This window comes from Nycticebus coucang, chromosome 6 (assembly GCF_027406575.1).
Source record: "Nycticebus coucang isolate mNycCou1 chromosome 6, mNycCou1.pri, whole genome shotgun sequence".
In the NCBI taxonomy this organism is placed as follows: Eukaryota; Metazoa; Chordata; class Mammalia; order Primates; family Lorisidae; genus Nycticebus; species Nycticebus coucang.
The window spans coordinates 54,144,779-54,160,020 of NC_069785.1; the positions used below are offsets into that span (position 1 = coordinate 54,144,779).

At 42.0% G+C, this 15,242-nt stretch overlaps 1 protein-coding gene across 1 annotated transcript in view; it reads right to left on the reverse strand.

Moving 5' to 3' along the window:
• The window catches only part of MYO5C (myosin VC), a 119,461-nt gene that overhangs the window by 2,328 nt on the left and 101,891 nt on the right, over positions 1-15,242 (reverse strand). The window contains exons 37-40 of the mRNA XM_053595124.1: positions 13,792-13,942; positions 12,886-13,168; positions 1,117-1,291; positions 554-634 (exon numbers count right to left, since the gene is read on the reverse strand). Coding sequence (XP_053451099.1) covers positions 554-634; positions 1,117-1,291; positions 12,886-13,168; positions 13,792-13,942 — 690 coding nt within the window. The remainder of the gene's footprint in view (positions 1-553; positions 635-1,116; positions 1,292-12,885; positions 13,169-13,791; positions 13,943-15,242) is intronic.

Consider the following 15,242-nt stretch of genomic DNA (forward strand, 5'->3'; position numbering starts at 1 on the left):
TCACCTAAGCCCAAGAGCTGGAGGTTGCTGTGAGCTGTGACATGACAGCACTCTACCGAAGGCAACAAAGTGAGACTCTGTCTCTAAAAAAAAAGAAAAAGGAAAATTTTGCAGAACTCATGAAAAGGCTTCCCAGAGATTCTTGAACCAAATTCTGAGAACTGCTCCCCTAGTTCATTAGGGGAGAAACTTCAGGGAGTTTATAAGAAAAAATAGTTATATAAAAATGCTTATAAAATGACAATATAAGAAAAATGGTCTGCTTCTACTCAGCCTCTGCCCACTTGCACAGAACTCAACGACCAGGAACAAACAAGGGATGCTGAAGGAGCACAGCATGGGAGGCACAGTTTTGGTGTTTTCATTCCCTTCCCACTAAAATTGATCTTGAATTTGACAGGGAAAATTCTTGTTGCCTTTGAGCTGAGTGCCTTTCATCTGCACATCTCATAAAAGTATTTTAATCCTGTATTTCTATGATGTTAATTAAGTATCAATCTCTTACACCATTCTTAGGAGACCAAATTAAAAGGCACACCGTTAAAGATCTCACCTGTACTTTGCGAACAAAGGCTGGAGTCACTCTTTTCTCGAAGTCATCTATGGGTGTATATGAATTAAGGATCTTTATGATCTGTAAACATTACATGACATGGTGTTAGACCATGAAAAATAACTCTGTTCATGGAATAATGGCTCTGGCGGTTTGGAGACCACTGGGAAGCACAGGTAGTTCTTTTATCCTGTAATCTGGCTGAGGAACAGTGTATTAACTATTTCCAAGAAAACAAAAAATGAGAGAAGAGTGCAGAAGGGAGCAAAGCCGGATCACAGAATTAGACGGCAGTAGGAGGCCCCCCCTTCCCCACCTCCACTTGCCTACCCCACATATGCGTCAGTGAGTTTAGTGGGCAAGGGATGTGTAACAGACATTTTTGTATTTTTAAGACCTAGAGTTAGTATTTAATAGATGCTTATCAGATAAAAAGATGGGCCATATGACTATGTTCCCTAAAGAACACAGAGTCATTCACAGCTAGCTGAGCCAGGAAAGGCAATGCCAAGTACAGAGATGGTCATGGAGGATCTGGAGAGACAATAAGCAAACCTGGTCACCTGCACAGCGGACAGTGAGGTGCAACGTTCGTAGATCTCCTTAGCATCGCTGTCTGTGGTCTTCTTGACCTGAAGCAACCAGGCTGCCTGAGAGAGGGGTTCCAAAGTTTCCTTGGCTAAGCTGTTCTGCAAGTTCTTATCTTTAAGCCACTCTTCTAAGTAGCTGATGTTGCACCTGGAGTGAGAGCCAGAGGAACAGAGTGCTCTTCAGGGAAGGGCGCCAGATGCACCACCATGTCCCAAGAAGGTACCAGACTTCACTGACAGCCTTAAGAATGCAGTCCAGAGAGGGTTTGCAGCATGAGGGAGGGTGGACCAGATGATCAGCCATCATGACCACTGGTCTACAGATCATGGCATGGCAGTAGTTTAGGGTGAAAGGCTGTAACAGCTATGAACTTTGGGAAAAATCTGAGTGAAAAAGATTTACAATGTATAGTCTTGAACATCTATTAAAGGAAAAGAACAATGATATTGGCATGGCACCCGTAGCACAGGGGTTACAGCACCAGCCACATACACTGAGGGTGGCAGGTTCGATCCCGGCCTGGGCCAGCTAAATAACTGCAACAACAACAAACAAAGAAACAATGATATTTAAAGAGAAGACTTACATAGGAATAAAAAATTCATTTCTTTCCTGAATTACAGAAATTCTTCCTTCTAGTTGACTGTGGTTTTTATTTTTGTTTCTGTAGCTAATTACACAGGTTTATGAGTTAAGAGGCATGTGTTGAGCCTGGGAGTTTATCAACCTCTTTGGGTACAAGTAGTGTTGAGAACTGTCACACATTGCTGGTGGGAATGTAAATGGCACAGCTGCTATGGAAGACAGTAGTTTCTCAAAATTAAATATAGAATTACCATATGACACAGCAATTCCACTCAAGAGGATTAAAAACATGTCCACACAAAATCCTATACACAAATGTTCCTAGCAGCATTACTCTTAATAGCCAAAGAGTGAAAACCATCTGATGTCCATCAGCTGCTGAAGGGAGAACAGATTATGGTATATCCATACGATGGATATGATTCAGCAATAGAAAAGAACCAGGTGCTAATGATATCTGTTACATGAATGAAACTCCCAAACATGTTTAAGTGAATGCTGTTCACAAAAGAAAACATGTGGATTATTACAAAAGTTTTGAGATATACAAAAATCAAGAAACATAAAATCCACGTAGATGGAAACAAATGAGGCCTTCCCAGCAACACCGAGCAAGTTAAAACTCACATGGGTGAATCAGAAAAGATGCTGTTGACTGTGTTTCTTGGAAGTAAAATAATGGACCATAACACAGTCTCAAAACTTTCATAGTTACCCATATATATTTTACAATTCCATTTATTTTAAAACATCAAGAATAGTCAGATTTATAGAGAAAGAAAATATATTAGTAGTGGCCTAGGCTGGGGGGTAGGGAGTTGGGGCAAGCCGGGGAACGACTACTGATGGTATGAGGTTTCTTTTAGGAAAGATGAAAATGTTTTAAAAAGTTACATTGTGGTGATGGATATACCACTCCATAAATATACAGAGCAGTGTTTAGAACTTTAGAAAGTTCTGAAACACTGAACTTTAAATGAGTGAACTTTATGGTATGTAAATTACACATCAATGAAGAAGTTAAAAAAAATTGAGTGTTGAGCTAAGTGATCTCTAGGGTCAGTCCCAGCTCTGAGCTTCTGGATTAGCAAGTCCCCATGTAAGTCTTCTCTCTGGGTGTCCCCCTGGGGCAGTAGTGCTGAAGTGATGTATTGCACAGGGAGGCCGTAAGTGCTCACCTGGGTTCTCCCCCTTCCCTTTCTGCTCTATCACTTTTGTCCCACTAGTTTGAGTTCTTATTACTTTATCTTTTATTACAATAGGTTTTTAATGGGCCTCCCATCTCAGTCCTTCTAGTCTACCCTATTAGATCCTGCCACAGGCCTTTCTAAATCCGAATATTGAGCATATTAATTCTAGTTCCAGTTCTTGGTGAGCAGAGTAGGCACACTCCACCCTGTTGCTCCCACTCCATGCAGCAATATACCCCACATGGAATGCACAGTGCGGCTTTCGGAGGACTCTAAAAAGTAAATAGTAGCAGGTACATTGGGGAAGATGACCAGGATCTGAAGCACTTCCAAACCGGAAGTGGGTTTACGGATTATTTCCCTCTGCTATATTCACTGGCCTGATCTCAGAGCCACCTGAAACTCAGAAGTGGACGTCAACACTGAGAGCTCCAGGAGGAGCCCTTGGCTTGAATTTGGGGAGCTGAAGGGGGCATCCTAGAGGGTGGCCATGCCCCCATTTTCTCTGCTCCTCTCTTTGCAAGATGAAAGAGCTGCCACAGGACTTTCTAAATCTGAATACTGAGAAATCTGCCCATATTCTGAGTATTCCCTCATGCTTAGGTCCCAGACACTCCTCTTAGTAATTAACACAACTAACAGACAAAAAATCAGCAACGATATAGAAGAAGTGAACAATACTATCAACAAACGGGGTCTAATTAATGTGTATAGAATATTCCACCCAACAGCAGAAGGCATGTTCTTTTCCACTGCACGTGGGATATTCACAAAAATTTGACCATATTCTGTTTATAAAAGCAAATCTTAACAAATTTAAAATAAAACTGGATAAAGTGGGATGGTGGGTCATTTTAGTATCATAATCTATGTTATATTTCAACATGTATGTACCTTTTCTCCCATCCAAGTACTAACCAGGCCCGACCCTGCTTAGCTTCCGAGATCAGATGAGATCAGGCGCCTCTGTACCTTTTCTAAAAAATTATTAAAAAACGCATGAAATTTACCATCTTAAGCACTAAGTTATAGTACAGTAGTGATAACTGTATGCATGCTATTGTACAGTAGATCTCTAGAACCCTTTCATCTTGCAAAACTGAAACTGTATAACATAAAACAACTCCCTTCTCTCCCTCCCCCTGGCAACCACCATTCTGCTTTATGTCTCTAAGAGCCTGACGTCTGAAGAACCTCCGAATATGAGGGCAGAATGACAGTGGCAAGGAGAACGTCCTGCTGCATCTGACCCAAGACTAGAGGGCAGTGGAGTCATCACAGCTCATTGTAACCTCAGACTCCTGGCCTCAAGTGATCCCCCTGTCTCAGCCTTCCAAGTAGCTTGGATTACAGACATGAGCCATCATGCCTTTCTGAAGAAGCTCAAAATCAAATCAATTAGAGCTGTCTTATCCCATGCTAGGTTTCACACAAAGTAATGGGATTGATTTTCTAAAAGTTGGTGTTGTGAGAATTGTAAAAGAAAACGTTTTCAGCTGGTCCATGTTGGTTATCTCGTGCTTCCAGTGTTGGCTCTGTGCAAAACAGAGAGGCTCCCATCTAGAAGGAGAGTTAAAGGACAGAAATTTAGCAAGTAACCTGGTAGATTAGAGCTGCACCAAGAGAGAAGGTTGAAGAATGCACATCAACCCCGCTGAGGCCAGCTGTGACCCCAAGGATACAAACAAAAGGTACAAAATCCATCACTAAGTGGACAGGAGTGCCCTCCCCCATGAGAACGGCTCGGAGTACCCCATAAACAAACGAGCAGAGTTCAAAAGTCCTCCCATTATACTCCATGGGACAGACCCTCTAAAAACTGGACCTACTTCCTCTACTAGGGTGCCATGGTGCTCTCCTGCCAGGCATAAAACTGTGTAAAACTGTATATATTCTCTACTTGCAATTCTGAGCTCCCAGCACTCCCCTCCACTCTCACTCTGAGGTCTGGAGGCCTGTCCCCCAGGAGTCCGGATTCTTGGGTGATTTCTCGAGGGGCGTGGACAGGGCCTGGACTACAGCTGGTCAGTGCTGATTCTGCAGCACGAGAGTGAGGAGAGGACGGTCGGCTGAGAGGGAACCACGCCAGAGCGGCGGTGCCCCGAGGTACAGAGCAGCAGCTGTTTTTGGCAACAATAGGGCTCACCCCTGGATATTCTGGAGTCACAACCCCTGTCTCTCTGGGCAACCAGAGGAGGCCGGGCATCTTCTCAGGTGGCAACCACCAGAGGAAGATATGGGACGGAAACACAGGCCCCGGGAATTTAGCCGGGACAGAAAAAAATTCCGCAAAGTTGTTCTGTTCTGTCAGTAACATCAATCAGGGGTGGGGCTGGAACTGAGTGAACACCCCCCAGTCTCCATCAAACCCCCGAGGTTGTCAGGCCTCACCTCCCACTGCTGGACAGAGGCAGAGAGCAGGCCTGGCTGAGGAGACATAGATTTTCTTATGATTCAGGCAGGTGCAAACCCCTAGAGTATCTGCTCATTGGAGGCAACTGGGTCACAGCCCTGCAGAGTTATCAGTGACTGGGTATGACAGAGGTGCAAGGTGGGGTGTGACAGAAGTGCATCAACCTTCCCAGACTAATCTATTTGCTGGGTGGGTCCTCCTGACCTCACAGAGCACCGGAGCAAGTCATATTTGAGTTGTCAGTAGTCCCCTGCAATCTAGTTGCCAGAGACCTTTTAAACTCTTCCACCTGAGACAGGTGCTGACTGAGACAACTGATTTGGACTGAGCCAATTGCCTGAGGACTATCCAAGTGGTGTCCTGGGTGTGTGGTTGTAGGAAGGTTTGATTTTCCTTTTCCAGTAGTTGCCTGTGGGGGGCTGGGTGACTTAACTGCTGGTATTTCTCCACAGCTGAGACTTCAACCCAGAGTAACTGTTTCACTAGGGTCAGACAGAGACCAGCTGAAAACAAGACAGAGCCACTGGTGGAGACTGAGGAGGCCGAGATGGAGGCAGAGGCGGATTTGGTGGCAGAGGCCAGGGAGGCTTTGGAGGCCGAGGAGGCTTCTGAGGTGGAAGAGGAGGAGGAGACCACAAGCCACAAGGAAAGAAGACGAAGTTTGAATAGCTTCTTTGTCCCTGTGTCTTTCCCTTATCTGTTTGAAAGAAAGGACTCTGGGGTTTTTACTCTGTTACCTGATCAATGACAGAGCCTTCTGAGGACATTCCAAGACAGTATACACTACTGTGGTCTACTTGGAAATCTGTACAGATAACATTTCAAGGGCGCTACCCTGTTGGTTTTGACTGATATTCATATAAACTTTTTAAAAGAGATGAGTGATAGAGCTAACCCTTATCTGTACGTTTTGAATTTATATTGTTCCCCATCTTATGTACAAAACCATTTTTTCCTACAAATAGTGTTTTGTTTTTTTTTTTGCATTGGGGAAGTTGTAAAGGAAAGAATGTTTTATCATGATTTTTGCTTCAGCGGCTTTAGGAGAAATTAAAAGTCAACTCTGGTGCCAGAAAAAAAAAAAAAAAAAAAAAGACAGAGCCACTTAGCCCCACCACACCAAACAGGTCCCCAGTTTTTCAGGCCACAGCACTGTACGGGTCCTTGGCAAAGCTCCAGGGGAAAAGTCAAACAGTGTAAAATAATCATGGGGCAGAATCAGTGGAAAAACTCTAATAACATGAATAACAAGAGTAGATCAAACCCCTCCCCCCACCCCAAGGAAATGGCAGATGTAACTGAAGATCCCATTTATAAACAGATAGCTGAGATGTCAGAAATAGAATTTAGAATTTGGATTGCAAACAAGATTAACAGAATGGAGGAAAATTTGCAATTAGAAATTCGAGGAGAAATTCAAAAGTTGTCTCAAGAATTCAACGAATTTAAAGACAAAACCACCAAAGATTTTGACACATTGAAGCAAGAATTTACAGTCTTCAAAGATCTGAAAATACAGTAGAATCCCTCAGTAACAGAGTGGAGCAAGCAGAAGAAAGGATTTCTGACATTGAAGACAAAGCTTTTTTTTTTTTTTTTTTTTTAATTTGGCCGGGGCCGGGTTTGAACCTGCCACCTCCGGCATATGGGACCGGCGCCCTACCCGCTGAGCCACAGGCACCGCCCAAGACAAAGCTTTTGAATGTTCCCAAACTCTCAAAGAGGAAGGGAAATGGAGAGCAAAAATGGATCATTCTCTCAGAGAGCTCTGGGATAATTCGAAGAAGGCTAATATCTGCCTCATTGCAATCTCTGAAAGTGATGAAGTAGCTTCGCAAGGCACAGAGGTCCTTCTCCATGAAATTATGAGAGAGAATTTTCCAGACACGCCAAGAGATTCTGAAATTCAGATAGCAGACAGTTTCAGAACCCCAGCACAACGCAACCCGAATAAGACATCCCCCAGGCACATCATAATTAACTTCATTAAAGTTAATATGAAGGAGAAAATTCTGAAAGTAGCCAGACGTAAGAAAACCATTACCTACAAAGGGAAGACAAATAGAATGACTGCAGATCTCTCTGTTGAAACTGTTCAAGCCAGAAGAGGGTGTTCATTGACTTTCACTCTCCTAAAACAAAATAACTTTCAACCCCGGATCCTGTATCCAGCTAAACTGTATTTCATTTATGATGGAGAAATTAAATATTTCAATGACATTCACATGTTGAAGAAATTTGCCATAACCAAACCAGCTCTTCAGGATATTCTCAGACCTATCCTCCATAATGACCAGCCCAATCCTCTACCACAAAAGTAAACTCACTCAGAAACTTTTGATCAAACTCCAACTTCCACAGTGGCGAAAGGATTAAAAATGTCCACCAGACTTTCGAAAAACTCTATACCCCAAACTTAACCAGACTTATCTATATTCTCCATTAATGTGAACGGCCTAAACTGTCCTCCAAAAGGCACAGGTTAGCTGACTGGATACAAAAACTCAGGCCAGATATTTGCTGCATACAAGAATCACATCTTACCTTAAAAGATAAATATAGACTCAGGGTGAAAGGATGGTCCTCCATATTTCAGGCAAATGGAAATCAGAAAAAAGCAGGTGTTGCAATTCTATTTGCAGATACAATAGGCTTTAAACCAACAAAAGTAAGGAAGGTTAAGAATGGTCACTTCATATTTGTTAAGGATAATACTCAATATGATGAGATTTCAATTATTAATATCTATGCACCCAACCAGAATGCACCTCAATTTATAAGAGAAACTCTAACAGACATGAGCAACTTGATTTTCTCCAGCTCCATAACAGTTGGAGATTTCAACACTCCTTTGGCAGTGTTGGTTTGCTCCTCCAATAAGAAGATGAGCAAAGAAATTTTAGATTTAAACCTAACCATCCAACATTTGGATTTAGCAGACATCTACAGAACATTTCATCTCAACAAAACTGAATACACATACTTCTCATCAGCCCATGGAACATACTCCAAAATCGATCACATCTTAGGTCATAAGTCTAACCTCAGTAAATTTGAAGGAATAGAAATTATTCCTTGCATCTTCTCGGACCACCATGGAATAAAAGTTGAACTCAGTAACAACAGGAATCTGCATACTCATACAAAAACATGGAAGTTAAATAACCTTATGCTGAATAATAGCTGGGTCAGAGATGAGATTAAGAAGGAAACTGCCAAATTTTTGGAACAAAACAATGAAGACACGAATTATCAGAACCTCTGGGATATCGCAAAGGCAGTTGTAAGAGGGAAATTTATAGCACTGCAAGCCTTCCTCAAGAGAACAGAAAGAAAGGAAGTTAACAACTTAATGGGACATCTCAAGCAACTGGAAAAGGAAGAACATTCCAACCCCAAACCCAGTAGAAGAAAAGAAATAACCAAAATTAGAGCAGAATTAAATGAAATTGAAAACAAAAGAATTATACAAACAGATCAATAAATCAAAAAATTGGTTTTTTGAAAAGGTCAATAAAATAGATAAACCTTTGGCTAACCTAACCAGGAAAAAAAGAGTAAAATCTCAAATCTCATCAATCAGAAACGACAAAGATGAAATAACAACAGACTCCTCAGAAATTCAAAAAATCTTTCATGAATCTTATAAGAAACTTTATTCTCAGGAATATGAAAATCTGAAGGAAATTGACCAATACTTGGAAGCACATCAACTTCCAAGACTTAGCCAGAATCAAGTGGAAATGTTGAACAGGCCTATATCAAGTTCTGAAATAGCATCAACCATACAAAATCTCCCTAAAAAGAAAAGCCCAGGAACAGATGGCTTCATGTCAGAATTCTACCAAACCTTTAAGGAGGAATTAGTACCTATATTACTCAACCTGTTCCAAAATATAGAAAAAGAAGGAAGACTACCCAACACGTTCTATGAAGCAAACAGCACCCTGATCCCCAAACCAGGAAAAGACCCAACAAGAAAATTATAGACCAATATCACTAATGAATATAGATGCAAAAATATTCAACAAGATCCTAACAAACAGAATCCAGCAACACATGAAACAAATTATACATCATGACCAAGTCGGTTTTATCCCAGGGTCTCAAGGCTGGTTCAATATATGTAAATCAGTATAATTCAGCACATAAACAAATTAAAAACCAAAGACCATATGATTCTCTCAATTGATGCAGAAAAGCTTTTGATAATATACAGCATCCCTTCATGATCAGAACACTTAAGAAAATTGGTATAGAAGGGACATTTCTTAAACTGATAGAGGCCATCTACAGCAAACCCACAGCCAATATCGTATTGAATGGAGTTAAATTGAAATCATTTCCACTCAGATCAGGAACCAGACAAGGCTGCCCATTGTTTCCATTGCTCTTTAACATTGTAATGGAAGTTTTAGCCACCACAATTACAGAAGAAAGGTGATCAAAGGTATCTATACAGGGTCAGAAGAGATCAAACTTTTGCTCTTCGCAGATGATATGATTGTATATCTGGAAAACACCAGAGATTCTACTACAAAACTCTTAGAAGTGATCAAGGAATACAGCAGCGTCTAAGGTTACAAAATCAACATTCATAAATCGGTAGCCTTTATATATACCAACAATAGTCAAGCTGAAAGAACAGTTAAGGACTCTATTCCATTCACAGTAGTGCCAAAGAAGATGAAATATTTGGGAGTTTATCTAACAAAGGATGTGAAAGATCTGTATAAAGAGAACTATGAAATTCTAAGAAAAGAAATAGCTGAAAATGTTAACAAATGGAAAAATATACCATGCTTATGGCTGGGAAGAATCAACATTGTTAAAATGTTCATACTACCCAAAGCAATATACAATTTTAATGCAATCTCTATTAAAGCTCCACTGCCATACTTTAAAGATCTTGAAAAAAAACAACAACTTTGTTTTATATAGAATCAGAAAAAAACCTCGAATAGCCAAGACATTACTCAGAAATAAAAACAAAGCAGGAGGAATCATGCTACCAGACTCAGACTATACTATAAATCGATAGTGATCAAAACAGCATGGTACTGGCACAAAAACAGAGAAGTAGATGTCTGGAACAGAATAGACAACAAGAGATGAATCTAGCTACTTACTGTTATTTGATCTTTGACAAGCCAATTAAAAACATTCAGTAGGGAAAAGATTCCCTATTTAACAAATGGTGCTGGTTGAACTGGCTGGTGACCTGTAGAAGACTGAAACTCGACCCACACCTTACATCATTAACTAAGATAGATTCTCACTGGATTAAAGATTTAAACTTTAGATATGAAAGTATAAAAATACTAGAAGAGAGTGCAGGGAAAACCCATGAAGAAATTGGTCTGGGTGAGTATTTTATGAGGAGGACCCCCTGGGCAAGTGAAGCAGCTTCAAAAATACACTACTGGGACCTGACCAAAAGCTTCTGCACAGCCAAGAACACAGTAAGTAAAGCAAGCAGCCCTCAGAATGGGAGAAGATATTTGTGGGTTATGTCTCTGACAAAGGTTTAATAACCAGAATCCACAGAGAACTCAAACGTATAAGCAAGAAAGGAACAAGTGATCCCATCGCAGGCTGGGCAAGGGACTTGAAGAGAAACTTCTCTGAAGAAGACAGGCACACGGCCTACAGACACATGAAAAAAATGCTCATCATCCTTAATCATCAGAGAAATGCAAATCAAAACTACTTTGAGATATCATCTAACTCCAGTAAGATTAGCCCATATCACAAAATCCCAAGACCAGAGATGTTGGCATGGATGTGGAGAAAAGGGAACATTTCTACACTGCTGGTGGGAATGCAAATTAATGCATTCCTTTTGGAAAGATGTTTGGAGAACACTTAGAGATCTAAAAATAGATCAGCCATTCAATCCTATAATTCCTCTACTAGGTATATACCCAGAAGACCCAAAATCACATTATAACTGAGATATTTGTACCAGAATGTTTATTGCAGCCCAATTCATAATTGCTTTATTATGTGTATTGCTCATGATTTCATTGTAAAGCCATCTCAAATCCTTTGTAGGCCTTGCTTGTGGCAGACACTTAGAAATCTGAAGGAATACTGGATGCCCCAAACATTCCTGGGGCCCCTCAGCATAGCACCACAAAGGCATTACTTCTCTGAGGGCCACTTTCAATTGGCAAAAGGAAAAAAAGCACTTTTTTGCTCAGGAAGAAAAAAAATGATTTGCAAAGACCAGTCCTTCTGGGCAGCGCCTGTGGCTCAGTGAGCAGGGCGCCGGCCCCATATGCCGAGGGTGGCGGGTTCAAACCCAGCCCCGGCCAAACTGCAACAAAAAAATAGCCGGGCGTTGTGGCGGGCGCCTGTAGTCCCAGCTACTCGGGAGGCTGAGGCAGAAGAATCGCCTAAGCCCAGGAGTTGGAGATTGCTGTGAGCCGTGTGATGCCACGGCACTCTACCGAGGGCAATAAAGTGAAACTCTGTCTCTACAAAAAAAAAAAGGCCAGTCCTTCTGAATACGCCTTCATATCTGAAAACCAAACCCTGGTGTCATAGGAGTTTGCCAGTCTGGTTTGTGAGGTGTCCAACTCCAAGTTTAACTAATGTTAAAATGGTATAATGGATGCTTCACATTTATTTCTTGGCTTAAGATACTTCCCGGTCACCTTCTCTTACATCGTTATCATCATTAGCACCCCCAGGTTCTTGTGCTAGAGACAGGTATCATATTCCCGCACATATTGTAAAATTCTTAAATCTGTACCCCGTATTATGTGTTTCCTAACCACTTGATCAGTGTTATCTCAAACAACAGCTCAAGGTAATGTTAGAAAGAGAGAGAGAGAAACGAACACACCTTAAAGAGTTCAGGGAACTCCAAATGCCTTACTCTGGCACTCCAGACCCTCCCAGTCTGGATCCAAACCATTTCCCTGCTTCTCAAACAAATCTCTTTCTTAGTCCAGATGGAGCCTGAGCAGGGGTCTTCAATCCCACTGCTGTGCCTTTGCCCATATCCCCTGCCTGGGACATTCTTCTCCCTTTCACCCAATGTAAAACTCTCTGGCTTACCCAACTTTTCTGTCTGCAAGATCTCTTTTCTGAAGCATTTCCTGCACCACTAGTCTATGCCTTGAATTATTACTTAGATGTCTGAAGCTTCTGGAGGGCTGGAATCGCATCAGTTTTCCTTAGTTTCCTGTGTTCTCTGCCTGGCAGTACTATTCACAGACGGTGGTTATTCTGGTTGACTGTATGATAACCACAGAGGGCCACAATTTAAAATACACAATTATCGGTTCTCAGTTAAAGCCACAAGGCCAGATGGTCAAGTTAGATGGTGTGACATGATAGGAGTAGGGTCTAGGCACCAGAGGACCAACATCTCTGGGCACTACCCGTCACCTTGCACATCCCTGTGGCAGGTGGGCCCAGGTGGGGGCTGAAGCTGAAGCGGAGGTGGGGTGGGGGCCTAGGGGCTGTCACTCCTGCGTGGCTTCGTACTTAAAGAACATTGCTTTCGGCTAGCCGGTCTGGGGTGCGCGGCGTCCTGGGCTCACCTGATCTGCATCCCTTTTCTGCAGGAGCACATGTCCTTACGCAGGAACAGGCTGTTGAGCGTGACCGCCCCGATCAGAAAGAAGAGCTGCTTCACTGCCTGCCTCACGAGCTCGGGGTCCAGGCCATTCTGGCACATGGTGCAGTAGAAGTAGCTCAGTTGCTGCAGCACGGAGGTCACGGTGTAGGCGTCCGTGTCGTCTATGCTAGACGACCGCTTGCGGAAACCCGTGGGCTTCAGCCCGGAAATGCCCTGCAGACTCTCGGACTCCAGCATGCCTGGCACTGCGGAGAAAAAGCCAACATCCCCGCCCTCACGAGCCTGTCTCAGGAGATGGGCATTTCCTACAAGGTTCAGTGGATGTAGCTGAAAGGCAGCACAAGAGAATCAAGGATTCTTAACTCCAGAGGGGCTGAGGGTAGACAGCTATTCACAGAAGGGCAGCTGCTCCTTCTTTTATGTTGGAGGCAGCTGTTCTTTCACTTCCCATGAACAGAGCTGGTCAGCATGAGAACTCACAGTCTGGAGCCATTTAAAGCCTGAAGTATTTAAATTTCAGAAAATTAAGGAAAATGTACAAGAATTTGAATGCGACTTTAGGATTTCAAAAATACTTGGCTGAGCCCAAGAGCCATATAAGAACAAGTACCACATAAATAGTGGTAGAAGTTCCCCACAACTTTTTCCCTTCAGGTTGAATCATCCATATAGGAAAAAAACCAACCAACTAACCAACCAACCAACCAACCAAACAAAAAACCCTACCAACAATGTACTTTTTTTCTGGAATCATTTAAGCTTTTTAGACTACATTACTCATAATCACACATTCCATAAGCAGATTTATGTTTCAAAAAGTCTCATAGTGTTACTATGAATATTTTTTGGTCATCAATTTTCTTCTTACCTATTATTGGTTGGATGTTATTTTCCATTATGATAATGAACTGATGATATATTCGTATAGCCACATCACTGAGAATCTGTCTGTATTCTGAAAGGTCAAAATTGTTCAAGCAGTTCTTATTCTGATGTGGACTATTATGCTTCATGAATTCCTAAAAGCAATTTTGAACATATAAATATTAGAATATATAAACATGCAGGAAATTAAAATCATATTCTAATCAGCTTCTACTATAACTCTTTCACCTTAAAACTTAATGCCTGATTTATATCAAATGAGGTCCTGATGTTTGGGATAGCACTGATTTCCTGTGCCATCTCAGCCCATCATACGTCACTGTACTGCCCACTCCCCTACAAACATTGACCCTAGTTCCTACGGACTAAGTGGAGAAGAACTCTCACAGAAGCTCACAGAAAAATACTGCAGAACCCAAGGACACAAACTGCTGTAAGAGCAAAGTAGATGTAATGAGATTCATAGCCTTATAATTGCAGGGTATAGACCAATCTGAAATATTTTAAGATCCATATTATGGACAGAAAGTTTGTGTTCTCTTAAAATTTATATGTGGAAGCCCTAACTCTCCAGCATGGTTGCATTTGGAGATGGGCCCACTAATTAAGATTCCATGGATTGTGAGGGTGGAGATCTTATCCAAAAGCATTAGTGTCTTTATAGGAAGAGACACCAGAGAGCATTTGCCCACTCTCCCTCCCACCCCCACCCAGTCACCCCCTGCACTCAGGAAAGGTCTTGTGAAACTGTGGGGAGAAGGTGGCTATCAGCAAACCAGGAAGAGTGCCCAACTAGGAACCAATCATGCTGCACCTGAATCTCAGTTACCTGGTCTCCAGGACTGACAGAAAATAAATCTCTGATCTTAAAGCTGAATAGTCTTAAGTATTTTTCTATAGAAGCCTGAGCACACTAATGCAATATGCTTAACATGTTCAAAGAGATAAGGGAAAAAGAAAACATTAAGAATGAGGTATGAAATCTTGGTGCCCATAGTTCACTGGTTAGGGCACCGGAGACATACACTGCGGCGTAGGGTGTCGATCACATATACTGGGGCTGGCAGGTTCAAATCCAGCCCAGGCCTGGTAAACATCAATGACAAAAACAGCAAAAATAGCCAGGCATTGTGGAGGGCACCTGTAGTCCCAGCTACTTGGGAGGCTGAGGCAAGAGAATCGCTTAAGCCCAAGAGTTGGAGGTTGCTGTGAACTGTGACACCATGGCACTCAACCAAGGGTGACATAATGAGACTGTCTCAAAAAAATAAATAAAATAAAATAAAAGAATAAGGCATTAAGAAAAAAGGTAGAGGTGAACAAGAACCAGAGAAATTTTATAAATAAAAATATGGGAGGAGCGGACAAGATGGCTGACTGAAGCCAGCTTTCCACAGAGGCTCCTATCCAGAAGGAGAGTTAAAGGACAGAAAT